At 46.6% G+C, this 23,607-nt stretch overlaps 1 protein-coding gene across 2 annotated transcripts in view; it reads left to right on the top strand.

Annotated features, from left to right (window-relative positions):
* LRRK1 (leucine rich repeat kinase 1) overlaps positions 1–23,607 on the top strand; it is a 73,673-nt gene that overhangs the window by 30,215 nt on the left and 19,851 nt on the right. For both annotated transcript variants that reach the window (XM_009090040.4, XM_018913974.3), the window contains exons 10-22: positions 223–360; positions 3,940–4,052; positions 5,163–5,239; positions 8,466–8,595; positions 9,130–9,242; positions 10,038–10,252; positions 12,187–12,351; positions 14,215–14,387; positions 16,494–16,614; positions 16,856–17,015; positions 17,622–17,898; positions 20,846–21,017; positions 22,386–22,549. In XM_009090040.4, the coding sequence (XP_009088288.2) occupies positions 223–360; positions 3,940–4,052; positions 5,163–5,239; positions 8,466–8,595; positions 9,130–9,242; positions 10,038–10,252; positions 12,187–12,351; positions 14,215–14,387; positions 16,494–16,614; positions 16,856–17,015; positions 17,622–17,898; positions 20,846–21,017; positions 22,386–22,549 (2,018 nt within the window). The remainder of the gene's footprint in view (positions 1–222; positions 361–3,939; positions 4,053–5,162; positions 5,240–8,465; positions 8,596–9,129; positions 9,243–10,037; positions 10,253–12,186; positions 12,352–14,214; positions 14,388–16,493; positions 16,615–16,855; positions 17,016–17,621; positions 17,899–20,845; positions 21,018–22,385; positions 22,550–23,607) is intronic.

Raw genomic sequence — 23,607 nt, 5'->3', positions numbered from 1 at the left:
CAGAATACTTTTTGCCCACCAAGTAATTTGACCAGCCGTTGAGTGCCTCTCCTTAGCAAACCTTATGTGCCTGCATGCCCAATCATTTATCTAGATCAAGGTACCTAAAGAGACCACCTAAAATTAATTTATTAAAGCTTTTGACATGTGACAGCTGATCTGCCACATTATTTAAAGAGATGATTACTACCCTGTAAGTGTGGGGCTTTTTATGTTTTCCAGAAATGTTGTAAAGCATCTCGAAATGCACTGGAATTCCTGCCTGATGCATTGACTGTGTTCTGGAAAAATCACCTGAGAGAAGTGGATTTTTCTGAGAATTCACTGAAAGAGGTTCCAGCAGGACTCTTCCAGCTTGAGGTAAGTGTCATTTCTTCCTAGTTCTCACATTATTTTTCCTAATGCTGACTCAGACCTCAAACTGGCTGCCTGGGTGAGGTAGGAGCCCACGTGCTGGTTTGACCTGGTGCAGTGGCAGAGAGCCCCTGGGCAGGCTGTCACCCCTGAATCACCACATTCAGGCCCTCACCCAGGGAGATGTATCCAGTTTCTGACACAGGTCTTCTGAGAACTCTCTGCATGTCTGTGGTTTGCAGAATTTGGGAGCACAGTTTGGAAGACAAGCCCTGCATTGTAGCTCCAAGCCCCAGCCATTGAAATATTGATGTACTCAAGTACACTCACAAATAGTTGTGCTTTTTCTTAAAAAAAAGTGTTGTGTAATTAGGAGTTAGTCTTTCTGTGCTGAAAATAGCATGTTTGAATGCCCTAAACGATGCTGCCTGGGACCTCTGTAATCTTAAAGGTTGTAGGTTAAATAATTCTTTCCTGTGGACACCACAGATCCATGGGTTTATGTCAAATTCTTCAGAATTTCTGCTTTCACGTGGTGTTGTCATGAAACCAAGCAGAACTTGGGGTTTCCTCCAAGCTTCCCTGTAAGTTTGTGAAACTCAGGGTTGTGGAGAGAGAAACAGGTGGATCTGGGCAGAAGTTCTATGCTTTTCCCTGCTGGCCTCTGTGGGAAGGATGCAGAAGTGATGGTTCATTTCCATGTCCAGTCCTGCTCTCAGGATCTGCTGCAAAGGTGCCTTTTACTCCTGCTGGAACAGGAGGGTTGAATTCCCTCAGTTCTTTCCAGTCATCCCAGCACATTTGGCTTTGCTCTCTGGTGGCTGTTTATTTCCAGTTGGCATTTCTCCTGAAACAGAACAAATCCTATGGACTATTGTCTCCAAAAGTTGGTTTTTGTGAATGCATTGAGAGCCATCCCAGGGGGTGGGAGGCACCATGGCAGATATTAAACACTAGATGGTGCTTCCAGGGCACAATTCCTAGGATATGCTGCTCAGAGGATGCAAGGGGAGAGACCTCAGCACAATCTTTGCTGATGTTTTTGGAGTTAGTGAGCCTTGGCTCCCCTAAATAGTGTCAGTTCTTGTCTGTATATCTTCAACATTTTATTCACCAAATAAATAAATATAAAATATTTTCAGTGCCCTGAGGGCCAGAGTGTGGTGAGCAATAGGAGGTGAAACCTCATGCCTGGAGGAGCCCTGGCTTGGGCTACTCCTTGATTGTAGAGTTGGTGTGGATGAACAGGGCTGTGCTCACGCTCCAGCCCTCTCCAGAAGCAGATGTGGGAAGGGGGAAAAATGGGAAGTGAAGTGTTCCTACAGATAATGTATTATTTTTATGTAGGAACAGCAGTGAACTGTTTTCTCCCTGGGAAAAGCAGGCAGCAGAGGAGGCCTGTGACTTGAGAGCACATGTCATGGGACAGCCATTTGTCACTGTGGCTGCAGTGCAGTGTGGTTTATCACTGGCCTTTGCATGGTTTGCAGAGCAATCTCAAGACTGGGACCAGCTCAGTCCTTTAATACCATGTGTACTCCAGAAATGTGCTGTTGAGAGAAACAGAAACCTCCTCAGCTTTCCTGGCTTTTGCCTTCTAAAGAAACCAACCAAGCAATGTCCTAGTTCTCTAGACTACCTGGCTTCTTCCTACTTTGCTTCTCCTGGAGACACCTGGCCCCCTGTGGGTGGAATAATTCAGATTAGACTCTGGTCAGCTTTCCCACATCATGACCTGACTGAGGCACCTTAATCTGGTGCTTCAGGTGTCATCTCACACCCTTTTGCAGGCTGTGGCAGCAGCTTTGAAGGAAGTTTGTCTGCCACTGCCATTGTGTCCCTTCTGGAGGCCCCCATTCTCACACTGAAAGGCAGTAAAAAATGGAGAAATTAGAGAGAAGAGGCAATTTAAAAGGACTGGAGATCTCCAAAGTTTCAGTCCTGAAGAGCCACAGCCAGCTGACAGTCACTGATTTCCCCCATGCACAGAGCCACTGGAGAGAAGCTGCCCAGGCTCTCAGCTCCCTGGAGAGTGGCCTTGGTCAGTGTCTGGGGGCACACAGAAACAGTGACTGAAAAAGAAACACCCCAGTTAGAGCCCCCAGAGCACAGTTTGTGCTAATTCTGGGATGTGCAGCCTCCCTCTGCTCCCTCCCCCTGCCCAGGGGTGTTTTGGGGAGAAGTCTGAGGCATTGTCCTTGCACAGCCCCATGCTGACACTTGGAGAGAGCCCCACGCCAGGAGCCAAGGGCAGGCTGGGCTCTCCTCCCAGGGGAGCACGAGTGATGGTGAAAGCCTTGGCTGTCAGTGCTCACTTTTCCAGATCTCCCCTTCCTTGGGTGGCTCACTCTGCAGCTCTGTATTCCCTTCACCTCCCCAGAATGCCAGCACAGCCCAGCTCTGCCCCTCTCCATCACTAGAGGGAGTGTTCTGCACGGTAATTCCCATTCCAGCCGCTGCTGCTTGTCCATCACTTGTGTCACATGGGCACCTCATATTTTTCCAATCTAAAAAAGGGGAGGAAGGCCAACAAACTGCTTTGTGAGACCCCGTTAATCCTGCTCGATGAAAAGGGGCATAAACCTTCTGTGTGAACGTGGAGCACATAAAACATTTAACACACTTGACACTGAAGTCTCTGCTGGTAAAACATGATTTCCATGGGGTATAATTCATTAATATTGCTGTACTTCTGGCAGGAGATAATTCAGCTGACATTCTGCTCTATCTCAGTTTTTCATGGTGGGGGGACTTGCTGGATAAACCTGGTTGGAAGCTCTACAGACAGCACTGTTTTTCAGTGGAAAATTGGATTTTCAGCCAAATGAAAATGATCATTTGAGCCTCAGCATTATTAAGGGCAGATGGAAGAGCATAAACTTTACAAAGCTGAATGGGAACTGCATTTTTTTTCTTTTATATTTCAGTTAAATTCAAAGGAGGTCTTGTGTTTAACTTGGTATTTCCAGCTGAGTCCTATCTGTGTGGTGTTAACTGTATGGTCTCAATCAGTTTCACTTGTTTTTAAAATTTCTGTCTCTGCTGGGAGGGGAGGAAATAAAGGAGATGTGTAACTTGTATAAATCTCAGCAAGTGAATACAAATCCCGTCCATTTTAATACAGATGTCATAAAAAGCAATCAAAACCTTCCCTTGTGTGAAGTGGTTCATGTTTTGCACCTTGATTTTGTGCATGCACTGCAGGGGTGAGCCCACTCTGTGCAGACACACACATCTATTCCATATAATTGTAGTCCTTACGTGGCATCCTGTGTTGGTAAATCAGACTGTTCTTTCCCACTTGGAAAGGTTTCCTCACTGAAAAAGTAAGATGTCCTCTTGCATGGGCTGTTTCCAAGTGCATCTGTCAGCAAGTGGAGCAATAATCTCCCTGGAGTGAGTGGTGCTGCTCCGTGCAGAACTTGCTGGGGACAGGGAGGAAATGTTTGCATGCTGGGCAGCACGGACAGGATGTTCTGATGAATAAGATGTACTTTCTTGGTGCTTCTGTTATTTAATAGCCACGCTTAAAAAGCTTTTTCTGTGTGTTTGGTGCTCCCTAACTCCAGGCTATTCCTCTCCTAGGCTTTGGTGTCCCTGAAGCTGCTGGGAAATCAGTTAGTTACGTTGCCTTCGCAGGATAAGTGGAATTGCAAACAACTTAAGTCCCTGGATCTTTCAAAAAACCAGCTTGGGAAGTAAGTGTTGCTTTCAAGTTTTGGCTAAGAAAACAAAAGCTGAAGAAATAATAGCAAACCCAATGCCTGGTGTAACACAAAGGGTGTCAGGAGAGAATTAATCACCTGCATAGAAGGCATTGATACCCACATACCATGTCCCCAAGTACATTGTGTGTCTGTGACAGTGATGAATTATCCTTTGCTGAATTCTTTGGGCATTTAGCACACTGTATCATTTATTAAGTGGATAGATTATTGATAATGGCAGTTTAATTTCTGAGCATGTAGGAATTTCTTCAGCCCACTGTGTAGTTCCTCACTACAAATACAGGTTTGTGGGGAGCATATCTTAACCATAAACCATCTGGCTGGACTGCAGTTATTAGTTAGTGTGGGAGTATTGTTATGGAAAAAATGAAAAGTCTTTGTTTTTTAAATGGAAGTATAACCAGCTGCAAGTTCACAGAGATTTCCAGCCTAAAGGATTCTGTGATTCTAAGGCTGATGTTAGTAAGATCGTCCAATAAATGAGTGATGTTCTTCTGTTTAGAAATTCCAGTAGAGATGTTTAACAAAGAGAGTTTAAGGTCCTTTATCATCTCCAAAATTGCACTGAATTGTGTCATGTTGATATCTTCTCATTTGGGTGCCTGTCCAACACAGTTTTGGAGTCCTTAGGAGTTTCTGTGTCAGTTGCAAAAGACAAATTACCACTTTTTGAATGTCCCAGTGCATTTCCAGAGTCATGCTGGTGGGTCATCTTCTCCGAGTCTCCCTGGGGAGGGCGGGCAGTGGCAGCAGGTCAGTTCTCCAGCACTTCTGGTGAAACTCCTTCAATCTGCTGTTTGACAACCACTTAACCCTGACACCCATAAAGCCAGGGGTCAAGTGCTCCTGCTCTGAGAGCTGGGAGAGCTGCCTTGAGGAGCTCTGTTGATTTGCCAGGAGAAAACCGCTGGGCTGGACAAGTGTTGGTGGAGTCTGATTGCACAGCGGGTTTCACTCCCATCTCTCCAGAGCAGGTGGGATCCTGTAGAGCTGTGAGCATGCTCAGGCTCTTCCCATGTAGCTCAGCACCTTTCCAAGATCTTTTCCCCACGAGTCCTCCCTGTTTTGTTTGGCCCACAGGAGCGATGAGGGGTTTAAAACGAAGAGGATCCCCTTTTTCACCACCAAGAACAGGGTGCGTGGTGGCCCCGAGGCAGGTAAGGCACACAGAGAGTGCTGGCAATGCCAGGAGAGCTGGGAAGCAGCAGGAATCTGCAGTTTGGCTGCAGGGAAAGCAGAGTAAATTCCTCTGCAATTTAAAGTGCAACTGCGTTTCATTAAGAGGAAATACGTTCAGATAAAGTGTTTCTAAAGAAATTATGCAGCTGGTTGGTACCACCAGTATAGAAAAATGGTGTGAAACCTGTTTATTTTGCTCTTTCGTGAAGGTTATGCCTTTTAGTCAGAGTACTCAGTGGCATGTTGAAGGGAGATTAACCCACAATTATCCCTGTGACTCAGTAGTGTTGCTGACTTTATAAATGGCACATTTTCCCCTGCCTGTGATTTGCACCCTCAGTTTGGGGCAGAGCTGATGAAATGCACGTGAAATCCCAGAGAGAACAAAGGGGTATCAGAAGATATTGCGCTGCTTCCTGCTCTCTGTGGGATTCATCTGCATTTCTTTTGTTTGTTGTTTTGTTTTAAAGCACTTGGGGAGTTTTCTCATTCTGGCTGCCTGCAGAATGCCTGGCTCTAAACATTCCTTGCCAGTCACAGAGTGGGACAGAGCAGTCCATGGCAGCAGCCCTGGACTGCTCGTGGGAGGAAGAGCCCCTCCTGCAGCAAATCCTTCCCTCAGTTCCCCTGAAAACTGTGCCTGGGGTGAAATTGGTAAATGAACCATGTGCAGCCATAGCTGTAGGTTAGGGCTGGAGATCCTCACCTCCAGCTGGCTCTGCTGGGAGGCAGAGGTTCTACCTGGACCTCTGGGCCAGACTGATCCTGCCTCGTTTCCCTGTCCATGGCAGTGGAGGCTGCTGTGCTGGGTGAGGTGTGTGGCCCCCCAGGGGGAGAAGAGCTTGGTCTGTGCTGTTTCACAGGCAGGAAGTGGAAATGGAATGGCTGTGACATTGTTGGACTATGGAACTGGTAAAGGAGTGTGAGCCTTGTGGATCTGTGGAGGCTGACATGTCCTCAGAGCTTTGCTGTGAAGTGCTGCAGCAGCATTTCCCAAAGGGGGGAGAAGGGCAGGAGCAGCAGGCAAAGGCAGCTACAACCAGCTCTAAAAGGGAATTGCTGTCCTCATGGAAATCTCTGCGTGCTGCAAACCCAGCATCACCCCCTGCAGAAAGCAGGAGAGGATGGGCTCTGCAGCAGTGACATTTGAACAGCCACTTTACACCCTGGTGCAACCTGGAGCTGCCTCAGGTGGCCTCAGGTAGCAGGGGGCACAGGGCAGCCCACCTGGCTGGTGCCACGGGTGAGCAGCCACAGAGACAGAGCAAAGCCAGCTCATCCTTTTCTCTCTGTTCCTCTGCCAAGTGTAGCTTGGTGAGATGAGAGGATGTGGCCAAGAATTTAAACATCAAGAGAAAACAGAAGCTGGAGTACATCAGCTGCTCACAGAACTCTCCTGGTGAGAGGTGGGGGTGGACAGGTTTTCAAATGATTTACCAACAAAGCTATTTACTTAAGTCTAGGTTATTTAAAGAGAATAATTTATGGTGCTCACTATACTTGATTTATAAGTCTCAGAATAACTTCTTGCACATGCATGTGTGGTGTTGGTAGCGTTTATTCATCCAAAAATACATTTTCAAGATGGGATTTGTTTTAATTTTTCTACAGTTCTTTAAAAGAAAATTTGAGCTGAAGCCAGAGAAATCATAAATAACTCATGAATAAATAATTACAATTCATAAACACCTTGAGCTTGCTTCCAATATAGTACACTCCTTTCCACCTGGGACTCTTTGGTGAATTCAGAGTATTGCTGCTATTTTAGGAGTTTGCTCCTTCGTGTCCAAGAGGGACTAAATCTGTCTGTGCCCAGGTACCTACTGAGGAGCAACAATGCAAGGTTCAGTGATGAGCCAGAAAGGAAGTGAATTGCATCCCTGAATAAGCCTGCTGTTCTCCTAAAATAATCCCAAAGATGATTTTTCAGTTTGAAAACTCAAAAGGCAGACTGTGACACTGCCCACACCAGGCAGTCCTGTCACGTACATGAAACACCCCTGCAGACTGTGGGACTCTGCCTTTCTCCTTTTCTGATCACAGCTCAGGCTGGAAGTGCTATTAATATTAGAACTGGGGAGTTTTCTCCTGAGAAAACCTCTTCCAGTTTTTTTTCCTCTTTTTGACTAAGTCTAATTACAGTTCCTCACGTCTTTTCTGTAAAGGAAGATCTTGGTGGAAGTGGAACTGTCCCATCCCTCAGGAAGGGAGAGTCTTGCATCTCAGGGAGTTGCTTTGACTGACCATGGAGGCAGCAGATGGTGCTGGTTGTACTTTCCTAATCAGACTCCAAACCTGCCTGGTTTTCCTTCATTTCAGGATGTTCTTTGGTAGATAAATGTCAAACCTCAATACAGCAACACAACCCATGGCAGCTTTTTGTGCCACTATCCCAGGTGACATTTCTGGAGTAAAATGGTGCTCTTTGGGACTTGAAGAGCTTCCCTTTGTTAGAACCTCTCCAGCAACAGCAACTCAGCCATGCAGTTGATACTCCTACTGCTTGGGTTGCTCCCAAAATACACAAGATGCTCCTCAGGCATGAAGGAAGTTCCCTGAGTCCTTCTCTCAAACAGAACAGAGGAGCAAACACTAGCATGTTTTGGAGACAGCATAGGTCAGTCTCTCAGCTCCAGTCTGGGTTTTCTTCTCTGTTGTTGCTGACTTTGATCCACCATAAATTGCTGTGGGATGCAATGTGGGGGCCTGAACATAAATTCTGACTGGTTTTCTCAGGTCATATGGAAAAAACACATTGAGAACCAGCTGTGCCCTGGGTGTGCCCTTTCAGTGCCCTGTTAAGAATCAGTTGTGCCTGTGGGATGCCCTCTCAGTGCCAGCTGTTAGGCTGCAGAAGGGGCAGTTCACAAGAAATTACCATGTACTCAACAGCAGGAGACAAGGTGCCACTCATCCCCTGAGCTGTTTTGGCAGGCTTGGAGTTCCTCCCTCGGCACCCCATAAATCCTGGACACTGTCACCTTCCAGCACTGTGACTTTAGGACATTGAGATGTGAACATTGATGTTTGATTGTCACTGAAAGCCGTTTGCTTTACTGCTCTTGCTTGGGGGTGGCCCCTGCCAATGGACATGACCTCATGTCCTGCCCACAAAGTTCTGGTGAAGCTCTTGGTTCAGAGCCTTGATGCCTGATTTGTTGTTTCTTTTTTTAAAGGTGCATTTTGTGTCCTGTCTCGTTCCAGGTCCTTTTTTGGAGTTTCCAGCATTTCTGAGTGATTCTCTGGAGGTTCTTTATCTGAACGACAATCAGCTGGACTCTGTCCCGCCGTCCGTTTGCCTCCTGAAAGGTTTAACAGAGCTTTATTTAGGAAAGTAAGTCCATGTCCTGGAAAAGCTTTGCAGTGTTATTTCCATGTTGTTTTAGTGACCAGTCTTCTGTGGAGCCCCACCCCAGATGTCCAGTGCTTTTGAAGTCAGAAAGCTGGAAATAGTCAGGCCCTTGTTAGAGCTGTGCCCATGGTTTGCTTTAGATAAGGAGGAGGCTGGTCTTTTGAGTTAGGGAAGATGATCTAATGCTTTGAACACAGGCCTGGGAATCTAATGTGCCTCTAGTTCATTCTGGCTCTTTGCTGTCAGTTTCTGTAGTGCTACATTCAATAACTCATCATTTTTGCCTTTATTTCCTCAACTATCCAGCAAAGATGATTACATTTGTCTGCCTCGGAGGATAAATTGAGGTTATACATCACTTTTAGGATGGAAATTGCTATTAAAGTGCTGAGTAGTCTTATTAAAATGTTAATGGAAGATTTCTGCAAGGGTAGAATAGCGTAATCTGAGAGTCCACGAGAGCAGCTACTTACACACAAAGCCTGGTTGTTGGTAGATTTATTTGTTTTTGTACAGTAACCCTGGTATCCGAGAGCTTCCTCCAGAACTTGGACAGCTGGCTAATCTCTGGCAGCTGGATATCGAGGAACTAAATATCAGTAACGTTCCTGCAGAGATCAGAAAAGAGGGTAAGGCTGATGCTGTGTATTCTTTATTAAATTGACTGAACATGCAATAAAATCTCTTCCTTTTAATGGTCAAGAGCAGGAATAGACAGTGAATGCCTGAGCCCTGTGGGGTTAAGTGGAATTGCACAGGGAAACTTCCTACTTGTATTTACAAATTTGATAATCAGTGCTAAGCTCTGGCTGTATGCAGTATTTCATTTGCAGTATGCATAAATTCAGTGGCTTGCTTCCTGAATGTGGATATTTTAGGATATTTAGATGGTCTCTCTAAAGACTGAAGTGTTTAGGATCAGCAGTCACAGTTCCATTGAAGTGACTTTATTGTGAGCTGCTAGGTTTTTGGATCTATTACAATGCTGTCTTTTTTTTTTTTTTTTTTGTATTTTAATCAGAAAATCCTGTGAGAACAAAGTTATTAGGAATTATTCTCACTCCAGCAGTATACTGTTGAAACCTCAATCTCGCTTTAACTGGAAGCATAAAAGCAGAGGGAAAAACTGAGTATTTTCCAATACTGAATTAGTATTTTATGTTTCCTTTCAGCTTCTGAAGCACAGGAGCCCCAGCATTTGTTTCTCCTTACAGTGCTCCATTGTGGAGCCTCCGAGCAGTGACCTTTTCCTGGGGTCTCTGTCTCAGGTTTGTCCGCTGCAGGTTTCTTTGTTTATTCTCAGCCCACAGCCAGCCTGCAGGGGTAGCAGGAGTTCCCAGGCACCAAGTGTGTGTGCAGAGTGGGGTTGTGCTGTCCCTGGGTGCTGTGGCTGCAGTGCCCACCCCGCTGTGTCCCGCTCACAGGCCCCAAGACGGTGCTGGCGTATTTGCGAGCGCAGCTGCGGCGGGCAGAGAAGTGCAAGCTGATGAAGATGATCGTCATCGGGCCCCCCCGGCAGGGCAAGTCCACGCTGGTGGAGATCCTGCAGACAGGGAAGGTGCCCCAGATGATGCACAGCGAGGCCACCATCCGCACAACCAAGTGGGAGCTGCCCAAGCCCGTGGGGCACAAGGCGAAGGTGAAAAGCGGCCGGAGATCTGCAGGGCCGGTGGGATGTGGGAGCCCTGCAGGGTCCCGTGGGCTGAAATTTGAAATTGTCCTTTTGCAAAGAGCAGTTTCCATTGCCTCACAAGTGGGATGTGGTTTTAGACCCGTTGCAATTCTGTTTCTTTCCCAGAACTAGAGGGCAGTTCTGTTTTCCTGACTGTGTTCTAAAGAGAGCTGTGTGTTGGCTAGGCTAAAATTCTGCCTCTCCCACATCCAGTGGACACTGATTTTGAGAGAGTGCTTTAAATCAGCTTCTCTGCAGCAGATTGGGCATTCATTTGGGACATCAGTACCTAAAGCTGGACTTCCTTGATACCAGACCTGGGGGGGATGTGGGTGGAAGGTGTGATCCAGGGATGTCTAAGGTGTATCTGAAACACCCAAATCTCAGGTGGCTCATCCATGGAGTGTGTCATACTGAAGTCATTTGGAGAGTGCTGATTTAATCAAAGCATTTGTAGGTGGCCCTGTCCACTGCCTGCAGAGTAGCCCAGGGATTAGGGGATGCAGAATTTGTCCGGAGGTCTTGTGAGAGCTGAGGGGATGCAAACACATCACTCCCCCTTCCCAGATGAGAGCCATGACCACCAAGACTGTTTTGGAAAGGGGAAAGGAGCCTGCTGAGTTCAGCTGTTCCCACAGCAAAGAGTGCCAGGCCAGAGACAGAAAGAAAAGAGCAACACAGGCTGACTCCTTGAAGGGTAGACTTTGGTGGGAGAAGGGATTTGTGCATTTTGTGTTGAAGAGCAGTTGAATAAAATAAAAGTGTAGACAGCACCAGGGACCTGGAGTGGAATCAAGACAATGAACAGGCTTTTATCTCTATCTCTGAGTCTGTCTGTCCACACACACACACTCACAGCTGAAGGTCTTTTGGATGAACAAAGCAGTCCTTGTGCTGGTTAGGGCTTGGTTTCAACAACTGGAAGTTCTTCCAGCTGTTTTCTGGAGACTTCACACGGATTGCACAGAATCAGAGCCCTGCTGAGATGCTGAGCTCCTGGATGAACTCTGATAGGGTAACTTCCACGTGGGATCAGTCAGGACCTGGCCCCAGCCCCCTAAACAGAGCCCACTGGGGGTTATGTGGTGCTCTGAGGAGGAAGGTTTGGTTTTGTGTTCAGTCTCAGGGTTTTTGACTCTCCAGGGCCAAGTGATTTAGGGACAGAGCTTCCCAGGTATGCAGGTACTTCCTGCTGCAACTGAAGCAGAGAGCCAGGCTCCCTCTTAGTGCTGTCATGGGGCTGCACAGAGGAATGGATGCAGGGATACTGGGAAGAGAGCCAGAACTGGAGAGGCCTCCATTGAAGCATTCCCCCAGAAATCAGTGAGTCTGATTCACAGCAACTGTGATTCTGGCCCATCTCTAGCGTGGCACAGACGTCAGAAGCCTGGGAGCAACATGTAGGAGGTGTTTATGGAAGGCCTGAGAAGCTTCCCATCTCCTGAGCATCTCCCTTCTGCTTGGCTCAGCTTGGTCTGAGCTCAGTGGAAGTGATTTCAGCAGGGGTTTCCTGTTCCCCACAGCAGTGGCAGATAAGCAGCTTCAATGGTCTTGTGGCAGGGGCAAGGATGAAACAGTTTCTTTGACAGATGCAGTGAAATGCAGGGCTCAGAATGAGACCCTTGTTTGGGCTGGAGGATCCACAGCAGTAACTGGAGTTTTACCAGCATCAAGGGCACCTCTATCGTTTTAGCAGCAAGTAATTAGTCTTGATTTCCTGTGGGGAAGTAGTAGCCATGCTTAACAATTGCTTGTTGATTTATCTTTCCTGGAGGCACAATTAGGACATTGAACCCCTTCTTGTGTCATACATTATGCAGGCGTAGGTTTATACTTCAGCTATTATCTCCCAGTGATTTACTGCCACGGTTTGATTTGAACACTTCTCTTTGTCTAAGTAGGTTGATTCAGTGGAGTTCAATGTCTGGGATATCGGAGGCCCGGCGAGCATGTCTACAGTCAATCAGTGTTTCTTCACAGACAAAGCATTGTACATAGTGGTCTGGAACTTGGCACTGGGGGAAGAAGCTGTGGCAAACTTACAGTTCTGGTTGCTGAACATTGAGGTAAGAAGTCACTGGTGGGCTCTGGGATATCTATTTATCAAGCAGCAGCTCAGCACGCAGATATGTGATATTGCAGATTCTTTTTGCTCTGCTTTGAAAAGCTCCCCAAGCTATGAATTTTGCACAGCATTTGGGATTCATTTTCCATTACGCTGTAGGCGTATCGCTATATTTAATGGTTTAAATTTATCATTTGCTTTGTTCTCCCTCACACACAGCAGAGAACGAAACAAAAGCTGATTTATAAACCCTTGCTAAGTAAGGCTGAACATACTTATTTTGGAATTAGTGTTTGACCACACTGTGCTCCAAGGGGGGTTTGAAGCATTTTCTTTCTTCTGTGAGTTAGACACACATTAGTCTTGAGGTTATATTTTTAACACTTTAGATTCAGGTGAGCTGGAGAGTATTTCCAAACCAGCTCTCATTTGTCTCAGAGCTGCAGTGAATTCATTGCATTTTTCCAACACCATGTTCATAATTGTCTGTGACTCTTTGATAATTGTTTTAACATTAAGTGCACAAAAATGGGTGCCTCTTGAAAAACAAACATCTTGTAATTATTGAAATATTAATGGTCAGCAGCAATCAAAAACCCAAGCTAGGTAACAATGCTGAAGGGAAAACTATTTTATTTCCAAAAGGTATGATGTGTCCTTCATAGATTCCAGCAAGCACATAGTAACATCAGGAAAAATGCAGAGAAATGTGATCATGATGGTTAAAAGAAGGGAAAAGTGAAGAGGGCTGTATGTAGAAAGGAGAAAACCACAAGAGAGTCTTTGTTCATGATCCTTTACAATAGAATTGGGAGAGAACAAGTGAAATTGTAGTTTGAAGCAATCAATGGGAAGTTTCTTAAACACACTGGATGGCTAACCTGTGGAATTTACTGGAAATAAAGTGTGCTTGGGGGCACCAGAAATTGGAAAGACAAACTGGTGAATGCAAACTCCATCAAGTGCTGTTAATTCTGAGATCCTCCCTCATGCTGAGGCAGTCAGTGAGTTTCAGGCTGCTGGGATAACACACCAGGGAACATCTCTCTCTCCTGCCCTGTGCCTGTGCTGTCCTTGAGCCTCCAGCAGCAGCACACTGGGCCAGGGGGCCCTTTGGTGTGGCTTGGTGCAGCCACCACTCCTGGGCTTGTTGTGTCACTCAGGTTGGGAGATTCCAGTGGGCATCACAGGAGGGAAGGGGATTGTCTGCAAAGAAAGAAATCTTTCTGCCTCTGAATATTCTTCTGTGGTCAAAGTCATTTGGATGGGCAAATGATCCCTGCTTAAGCCTGTGCCATCCCTGAGATCTGGATACATTCCAGGGTCATAATACACTCATGGAAAGGTTGGAAGAAACCAAGAGATCACCTAATCCGTTCCTGAGTTCTGATTCAGGATTAAGTAGATTGAGACTTTTCTAGAAGTTTATCTCATCTCTCCATGTACCTCCAGTGAAAAAGTTTGTGTGACTTTCCCAGGTATCCATTCCAGATTGGCCTTTTTCAGGATGTCAGATCTGGCTGCAGGTTAAGTTAACATTCTCTGGGCAAACATAGTTCCCTTCATTTCACTGACTCATGGCAACTCCTTTTATGTTAAACCCTGATGTAAAAACCCAAAGGGACAGTTTACTGCTCTGCAGTGGCACCAGATGATTAAGCCATGCTCTGCAGAACTTCTGTGATACCCACATCACTTGTAGCTGTTGTCAAGCTGCCACAATATGTTGCCTTTACTTTATAGATGTGTTATATGTATTCCATTTTATTGATATGTGTGACTCCCTCCTCTTAAATACTACACTTTTCACTGCTCCTCACTGATGTAAACTGGATGAGATCACTGCCAGTGTTTTCTCTTGCAGGCCAAGGCTCCAAACTCAGTGGTGTTGGTGGTAGGAACACACCTTGATTTGATTGAGACGAAATTCCGTGTGGAGAGGATAGCAACCCTGAGGGCCTATGTCCTGGCTCTGTGTCGCTCTCCCTCTGGATCCAGAGCAACTGGCTTCCCAGATATCACCTTCAAGCACCTGCAGTGAGTCCTCGTGCCTTTGTGAAGTTCACTCACTCACTCACTCTTTATTTTATGACACTTTTAACAATTTTGAGATACTTTATCTCCTTGGCAACGGAACCAATTTAGAGGCTCGTCAGCATTGCATTTCATCTATTTTTGACTGAGATAATGTATTATAATGAGAGAGAAGGTCAGTGTTGCTCAGGGGGTTGATGATGAGTCTGAGAGCTGGAAGCTCCAAAGTCATGACCTTGACCAGCCTTGTTTACTGCTCCCCCTTCACTCAGGTTCCTCACTGTTTAATGGTGACACATTAGTCACAAGGGGACAAGGTGCAGATTGACTAATTAATGCTGTGAGAGCGTGACTGTCACAGGGTGGGTGCCAGGGACTTTGCTGAGGGGAGCCTGTGGGTGGTACCTGACGTGGGAACACGGCTCACGTGGCTGGGCAAGGAGGGGTCAGTCCCCCGAGCCCCTGGCAGTCCAAACCTGTCCCATCCATCTCCAAGTGTCACAACAGAGGGCTGGGGCTGCCTGGGAGAGGGGTGTCACTCAGGCCACACAGTCTGACACTGCTCCAAGAGAATGCCCTTGGGAAGAGGAGGAGGCTGCTCCAGCTGGGAACGGAGCGTGCCTGTGAGCCAGGGGGTGACCGTGGATGCAGCAGGCTGGCACCAAACAACGTGAAAATATCTGCCTGGGGCAAGAGCAGGTGGCAGCTGGCAAATGAGGAAGGGCACTGTGATGTCCCCAGCACTTCCCATCTGCTCCCTGGCAAAGGCATCAGCCGACCTCCCACACACTGCTCTGCAGGTGCTGTCAGGCATCCCAGCCCGTGTCAGGCATCCCAGCCCGTGTCAGGCATCCCAGGCTGTCTCAGCCATCCCAGCCCATGTCAGGCATCCCAGCCCGTGTCAGGCATCCCAGCCCGTGTCAGGCATCCCAGCCCGTGTCAGGCATCCCAGGCTGTCTCAGCCATCCCAGCCCATGTCAGGCATCCCAGCCAGCTCTTCTCCATTAGAAGAAGCACCAGGGACCCACTGTGAGGCTCAAAACCTCACCATGAGATGGAGAAAACTTTGTTTGTGTCACCTCAAGCCTCTTTTGCCATCACCTCAGAGCATCACAACACAATCTCCGTCATTCTTTCTCATGGGGACTGACTTTCCCTCTGACAAGCATCCTGAACATTTCTCTTCACCTTCCTTTCCCTTGCATTTCTTCCCAACCTGATTTCATGCCTCTTTCCTCCTGTGCCTTTCCACATCTCATCATCCACCTGGAATAAGCATGGTATTAAGCTCAAGGGCTGAAGAGTGTGAAATCCTTGTGTGGGTGACCCCGGGTGCTTCTGTCAGTGGTCAGGCTCATCCAGCATCCCAGGGAGTTGCACACTTCCCAGTGCCATGCTTGGATGAGGTTGAAGATAAAGCATATTTTCATTAGAGAAGCTTTTTCTGTCTGCCATGGGAACATGTGTAGGATCAGTTAGAAAGACCCTTTGTTGGGGAAAGTGGAACAGAACTGTTCTTATCCAGCCCACAAAAAGATTAGAGCTAGTAGGAGTTGAAGAGAGCAGGTTTTTAGCTGTTGAAGAGATAATGAAGGCCAGCTTTTAGGATCTAAGCATCAATTCCCAGATTGGAGGATCCAGCTGATTAAGGACCGGAATGAGGGTGGAAAAGGTGTCTGGTAGTCATCATCCTGCCTCTTTGATCTGGGGCAGGCAGGACTGGACCTCTCTCCAGAGGCTGCTGGGGCACAGAGTTCTCCTCCTCCCCACAGCCCCTTCCAGGATGTGTGTGGCTCTGCAGAGACAGAGGGGGATGACTTTGGTCAGGCTGCCAGGGATGTCCCCAGACATCCCAGTGCACAGGGGACAGCAGTGCAGGGAGTGAAGCAGGCAGAGCAGAGGTTGGGCTAATACAGATGTGGCCTGGTACATCTTTTCCAGACGAGACTGTGTTTTCTCCAAAGTATTCTAAAAATACTCACTGACAGCCTTCCTCCCATTCAGCTGACACAGGAAATTTAAAGTCAGTGATAAGAGAAAGTGAGCCTGGAAAGGAAGCCAGTGTGCTGATAAGGACTGATAACCTTCCCCCTTGCCTGACTTTTGCAGTGAGCTCTCGTGTAAGACTCTGGAAGGCCTCGAGGGACTGCGGCAGCTGATTTTTCATGTCACCTGCAACATGAAGGATGTTGGCAGCTCAATTTGCTCCCAGAAACTTGCAGGGAGATTGGTGAGAACTGGGCTGTCTTGGTGGTCATTACCAAAGCAGGGCTTTTGGGGGGCTTGGGAGGTGACCTTTAGGAGTTATTGATGGGGTAAGGGGTTGGTGCAGGAGCCATGTGAATATTTAAGATGCCAATCTGGCTCTGGGAAAAGACAGCACTGAAAAATCCCCGTGAAAGGAAGGTGGCAGCCAGTTCATCCCTTGCTGGCTGATCCTGATCCTGCTGGTTTTCTCACATGGCTTGCAGATACCGAGGAGTTACCTCAGCCTCCAAGAAGCTGTCCTTGCAGAACAGCATAGAAGAAGTCAAAATGATGATGTGCAGTATTTAACAGACAGACAAATAGAGCTGATGATCGAGCAAACACCTGGAAATGATATCAAAGACTATGAAGACTTGCAAACTGGTAGGTCAGAGCAGACCAGTCATTTCTTGGAAATTAATATGTATGTCAAATTGAAATGTTCCACAAATAGTAAATACAAATTCCACCAGTGTAGAGGTGACTTTGGAAATTGATAAGATGTAAAATTAGTAGTGGGACTTTGGGGACAGGACTGGGAAGTTTCTAAGGTGGTCTGAGGTTACTGATATAATTTTTTTTTTTTTTTTTAACAAGCTGTGTCTCATTTCTAGTCTGTGTAGAGTGAGGGTTGCCATAGTTTCAAGTCTGGCTTCTCTGTATTTCCCCAGTCTTACGATCTTTACGGAGGCCTTGCTCTGCAGGAGGCAGGGAGAGCCCTTCCCTGTGAAGATGACAGGAGGAGGGTGAAGGGGAGGTGTCGTGGGGACAGAAACACTGGCTGTGAAGAAGTGAGATGTGGGTTTTACAAGTGGAGTGTCAGATAGCAGCACTCCTCAGATAGATGTTACTCTCTTGGCTTGGCTGCGTGCTGGCTGTGTCTGGAATGCATAAAACTGCACAAACTGCCTCATAGTCTTACTCTCCTGCACTTCTGTGGTTTCCTAATGCTGATCAATTGCTAATCCCCAATTCTTTACTTTTTTGCAGCCATTAATTTTCTCATAGAAACAGGGACACTACTGCACTTCCCAGACACGAGCCACGGCCTGAGGAACCTCTACTTCCTTGACCCTGTCTGGCTCTCAGAGTGTCTGCAGAGGATTTTCAACATCAAGAGCTCCAAGTCTGTAGCTAAGAATGGAGTCATCAGAGCAGAGGACCTCAGGATGCTGCTGGTTGGGACGGGTTTCACCGAGCAGACCGAAGAGCAGTACTTCCAGTTCTTGGCTAAGTTTGAGATCGCCCTGCCTGTGGCCAATAACAGGTATGTTGGTAATTAGAGAGGTTTAGTCAGGCTGGAGAAAAATGGCCATTTAGTCAGTGAGTATTAACAGGCTTTGCCACTCTGAGTGGTTGTCTTGACAGGGTTCTTGTGCTGAGAAAATGTCTGAGAGCATTCAGCAGTGTCATGGAAGGCACCCATCCATTTGGGCTGTATTTCCTGAACTGAGCATCCTCTGGGCCAAACCAGCCCGTGTGAAAGCTTTCCCAGAGCAGTCTTTGTCCACTGGGTGCATTGAGGCTGTGACAGGCTCAGCCACCAGCCCGGAGGGGCAGTGACACCACGGGGATGTGGCCACGAGCAGGTGGAAGCTGTAAGGGCTCAGCCGGCGCAGCTGCAGCCGGGAGAGGATGTGAGGCCACGGCTGCCAGGCCTGAAATATAGATGGGCTGGAGTCATCTGTTTCCAGTGAAGGATCCTCGCTTCAGTGTGGCAGAAAACTTTGGATAATCAATACTTGTGTCAGCCCTGAAATAGCAGCGTTTTATTCCTGGTGAAATCAGGAAAGCGTAACTGCAGCAGCAATGTGATTTACTTGATTTTTAACCTCAGTAGGTGTTGATCAATAGTTTTCCTAGAAATGGTCTAAGAAACCTCATTCTCTTTAAATGTTAATGAGTCCTCCTCCCCTCTGCCCCCCAGTCCCTTTTCCTCTGGGCAGAGTTCCCTGCGATTTTTCTCTCTGCCATCTGCTTGGCGACAGCCTGTTGTTGGGCTAGCGGTGAGCCCAGAGCTGTGCTGCACTTTTGATGTGGCATTTGCATTTCACTTCCTCGCCCTTGCAGGACAGCGCGGCTGCATCGCCCTGAGCCTCGGGGGAGCTCTGAATGCCAGCACAAGTGCAGCATTCTCTGTGCTGTCATTATGCCTGTCACTTATCCAGTCCCGGATGCCAACAAATTTTCTCAGGCTTAACACAGATAAAGCAGCAATGTTTCTGCTCAGTCCAAAATGCCTTTTGGACTCCTTGTCACTATCTGCCATTTTTCACCAGGGCAATTACATTGTCTGTGCCTCAGGAACAAGGAAACTGCTTTTTCATGGCCTGCCCAATGTTTTTCTGAGCGATCCAAGCCACATTAGCAGAATATTCTTCCCACTGACGGGCTGTAGCTATAGCAGGTTGGATTAATTTAATGTACTAGCCAGACACAGAGCAGTTATTTGTTACTGTGCTGCTGCAATTATTGTCTAGATTGCCAGATAGGGTTTCTGTGCAGTCAGTAGAGAAAGCAGCTGCCAGTTTCTGTTCTGAAAGGGTGGATGGGGGCATGTTTCACATATTTTCAAAATTTGCATTGGCTGTTGTTCAACAGCGTCGAATCACCATCTGTGTTATAATCCACTTGATAGTTGTGGCCCAGAAGGGCCTCACTGGCCCTTCCTACACTCCTAGACCTTTTCTTGGATGTGCTGGGGAAAATTTATTAGCTGTCTGATTATGCATCCACTACTTTCATAGAGCAAGTTTTAGTTTGTTGCACTCTGCTTTTCTGCCTAAGGTGCATGTAACTTAGTTGTGTTCTGCTTCTTAAAATACACATAAAAAGCGTGACCATTCTTACTGGAATTTATAATTGAAACTTTTGCCAGTTTTACATTCCAAAAATGTTTCATGGAACAGATAATTTGATCATGTAATATGTCATCACATGTGACATATGGAGAGAGCTGTTGTCTGATGATGGCCGTTTTTTCTGAGCTGATGTTTCAGATTTTACAGAATGCTGCAGCTGCTAGAGAGAAGACATTAGAGGCAGTGGATTCTTTAAAGCAGTGGATTCTGGCCCAGCATTAGTTCTGGTTGTGTCTAGTCCCTGCCAGTGTTATTTTGGTCAGGTCTCTTGGCCACGTGCCTTGCTGCTGTCGTTGTGCCCGTCAACGATGAGCCCCAGATGCCAACACATTTTCTCAGGCTCAGCACTGATAAAGCAGCAGTGTGTCTGCTTATAGCAAATAACATTTTAGATTGTACAGGCGTCCTGGGATGTGTTTGGTACAGAAGAGTATCACTGACAGGAGATTTTCTGGCAAGTATTGAAAGCCATAAGCTCATGGTTTTCAAAACAGTTGCAGTGTTCCAGGACGTTTAACTTCCCAAATATGAAAGATCAGGACAAATGAATATTCTGGGATTACTGGGAGATCTGAAAATAATTTGAAAACGTTGGGGGTCCCCTACAGCAGCATAACCCCATTACTGCTGACTGGTCAGGCACAGATAACATCAAGTCTCCTTCACACTTGGGCAAAGTACCTAATAATCTGCTTGCAGAGGAATCTGAGCTAGACAAGAGATTTCTCTGCTGGCAACAGCCTGGCAAAGTGAGCTCTTGCTCTAGGGGTTTGTCAGGGATGTGACAGGGATCCATCAGCTGCAGGGTGGAGCAGCAGGAATCCCTGTCATGCTGACCCATGGGGTGCTCTCATTCTGGGGCTGGGTTGAGGCAGAGCAGCCTAGTCCCTGCAGCCTGAAACTCCTTTCCCCCACTTCTGGGCTTACAGAACCTGAGCTGCTGGAGGTTGTTTTTGCACTGATCTCCTGTTCCACAGCTCTAATTCCCTGCTTACTACCAGGGCAAAATAGTACCAAAAAAATGAGTCCCGACATCACAGCTGTTCTAATGACTCTTATATTTTAATGCATTTAATTTGTGAGTACACAAATGCTCATTACATCAATTTTAGCCCTTTCCAATAGCCCTGGCTGAATTATGTAATGTCTGTTTTGCCTCTGCTTGCTTTCATAGTGTAAATTAATTTCTCCATGTATTGCTGCAGCGTTTTAGTCTAAAAGCTTTTTTATATGCAGTAGGCTGTGCCATTAAAAATCTCTTTGGAGACTGAATCGCCCTATTATCTGGTAACAATGTACTCACTGTTAAAAGCTGTAGCTAAAATCTGAGCTGTTGAACTTGATGTGTTTCAGCTACCTCCTCCCTCATCTGCTTCCTACCAAGCCGGCGTTAGATATCCACGGGCTCTGCCACCAGACCGCGAACACGGTCCAGAGGGTCTTCAAGATGAGTTTTGTCCCCGTTGGCTTCTGGCAAAGGTTCATAGCCCGGATGTTAATTAGCCTGGCAGAGATGGACCTCCAGGTAGGATACTGTGTCTGTCTGCAAACAAAAGCAGACAGCTGAAGGGGTTCAGTGTAAGTGGGATGTCTGTTCGCATCCCGCTCGCTTCTGTCACAGACTGCAGTAACGTTGTTTGGGTAAGCGGAGAGGCGAGGCTCTGCACTCCAAGTCTGATTCTGTTTTTGCAGTAGGTGTCATTGAGAACGACAAATTGGCACTGGGGGAGAAAACCTGAGTTCTCCACAGCCTCTTTATAACGTGATCCCCTGGAAGGTCTCAGTTCCTCCAGCATCTTCCAATTACAAGTAATTGGAGTTCTGCCTGCGGCTCTTGTCCATGACCATTCCACCAGGCCAGACTCCCTCACAGCTTTGCCAGAGGAGATCTGGAACAGCTCCAGCAAAGCCAAATATCTGAATCTCCGTGGGTTTAAATGGGAAGAAAATTACAGGACTGTTGCCTTAATGAGGCACCCTGTTAGTGCAAGGGCTATGAGTGACTTTAAAGTAGTGTTTGCAAGGTTCTGAGAGCCCAGTGAATTTTGATGTTGTTGCAGATGTGTTTGCAGCAGTTTCTATCTGAAACTGTGATAAATATCTGCAAAATATTTATAGTACTGCTCTGCTATCTTCTTAGCAGCTCTCCATTAAACTGTGGTCTGTCAGTGATGTACAGAACATGGAAAACATGATACCTGGTTTTGGAAGGTCCTCTGTGTTCCAGGCTTCTCAAGCCATGTAATAACTTTACCTCTTTTAACGGGGTGTCTTGGCAACCCCTTGCTTACATCCTCCTGGGCACTACATAATCCTAGAGCACCTTTCCTAGGGGCTTCATCCAGTCCTCATGAAGGGAGTGGAAAGGATGCCAGGCGTCAGACCTGTCTGCAGGCAAATAAATGTTGGAGCAATGAGCACAGCGGAGTCCTGCAGATTAACTTCTTGGTTTTAAAACAGAAATACATTTTGCTGGTTTGAAGTGTCTTGGAGGAGAGCCATCTTCCTCCCACTAAAACAGGTGGAAAAGTTAACTCTCTGCATTGAGGGCAGACTTCATCATTCACTAGAACATTTAGTGCTTTAGGTTTATAAGACTTTTGTGAATGCAGAATAAAAACAGCGAATGTCACAGTTACAGAATTAGCTTTGTGTGCTGATATGAAATTGTTCTTTCCTGAGTGGCATGAAAAAGATTTCCACTGTGGAAAAACCAATTTTACCACGAGTATTTCCATTCCATCACAAAATTTTATATGAGCACAAGTCACTTTTACTGGAAAAGGTACGACAGCACCTGTGAAAGCCAAAAAAAGAAATCCCTTTCTTGCCCGATTAAAACATCCTTACGAGAAACTTCAGCACGGTTTTCATGCTTTTCTGCTTGTTTCAGCTCTTTGAAAACAAGAAGAACACCAAGACAAGGAACAAAAAGGTGACCATCTACAGCTTCACAGGCACGCAAAGGAACCGCTGCAGCACGTTCCGAGTCAAAAGGACTCACACGGTTTACTGGCAGGAAGGTCTGTTCGTTACCTTTGATGGAGGCTATCTTAGGTAATTTGTGTTCATAATGCAGCATGTGTGACAGGGGACTAATAGAGTGTATGAGACACATCAGCTGAATGGAGATGAATGGGCCTCACCCAGGCTGTGTGCTCCCTCATCAGGAGAAGAGGAGGCTCTTCTGATGGACATAACTCACCTGGTAACAACTGCTGACAAAAATGGCAAATAACTGATTATTTGGCAGGTCTGAATGTATCAACCTTATCTGCTGTTGCAGTCACAAATTGAAAGAGGATTGAGAACAGAAAGTGAAATTCAGAGTGGGGCTCTGGCAGCTTAAAATTGTGCTTTTCACATGCAAAGATTTCCTTACCTCAATGAGTTTTCCACTGAATCCTAAAACTTCACCACTGCGTGGCAGTAATCCAGGTCAATGGAGGTGCTTCTGTGCAGCAGGGACTGTGGGCAAGTGCCTCAACCTGGCCAAGGCAGAATGTCTGCTGGCTGCAAGCCTGGGGAAAACCTCCTGTCCGTGTTGTTTCACAAATGCAGACATTTAAGACTTTTGCTCCTTCAGTCCCTGGCAAGACAGGGAGGAACCATTGGTGCTGTTGCATGGTTGGAGGCCAGAAGGAAGCAGTGACCTTCCCAAGTTTCCAAGCTCAGTAGAGACTTGAACCCAGACACTGCAAACCACAGGCTGGAATCCTGAATTCTGGACAGTGGTAGTGGTCATGCTGTTAGGTCCCTGTGTATTTCAGGGAGTTACACTTTCATGGGAATTGTTCAGAAATGGTGTTCATAAACTTTTCCTAATGGTTTCTGGAAATACCAGTATTATTCCACTGGAATTTTGTTACTGATTTTACAACTCCCAGCCTTCCATCATTCTGTATAGGGCATTTCTGTCAAAGCTCTCTGTCATACTCAGCTTGCTTAGGCCACAGTTTTCCCTAGTCCTGACCTTCTATAGCACTTACCCTTTGTGAGGAACAGGCATTTCTGTGCAAGAATTCTCTTCTGAAAGTCATTTTCAGGACAGACTGAGTTGAAAATCACCCTCGAAGCTGGATTGCTTTGTGTTTCGATGACTCATGAACTGTGTG

Source organism: Serinus canaria, chromosome 10 (assembly GCF_022539315.1).
Source record: "Serinus canaria isolate serCan28SL12 chromosome 10, serCan2020, whole genome shotgun sequence".
Classification (NCBI taxonomy): domain Eukaryota; kingdom Metazoa; phylum Chordata; class Aves; order Passeriformes; family Fringillidae; genus Serinus; species Serinus canaria.
The sequence above is the reverse complement of the archived record's forward strand: the minus strand, read 5'-3'. Positions and strand labels throughout refer to the sequence as shown.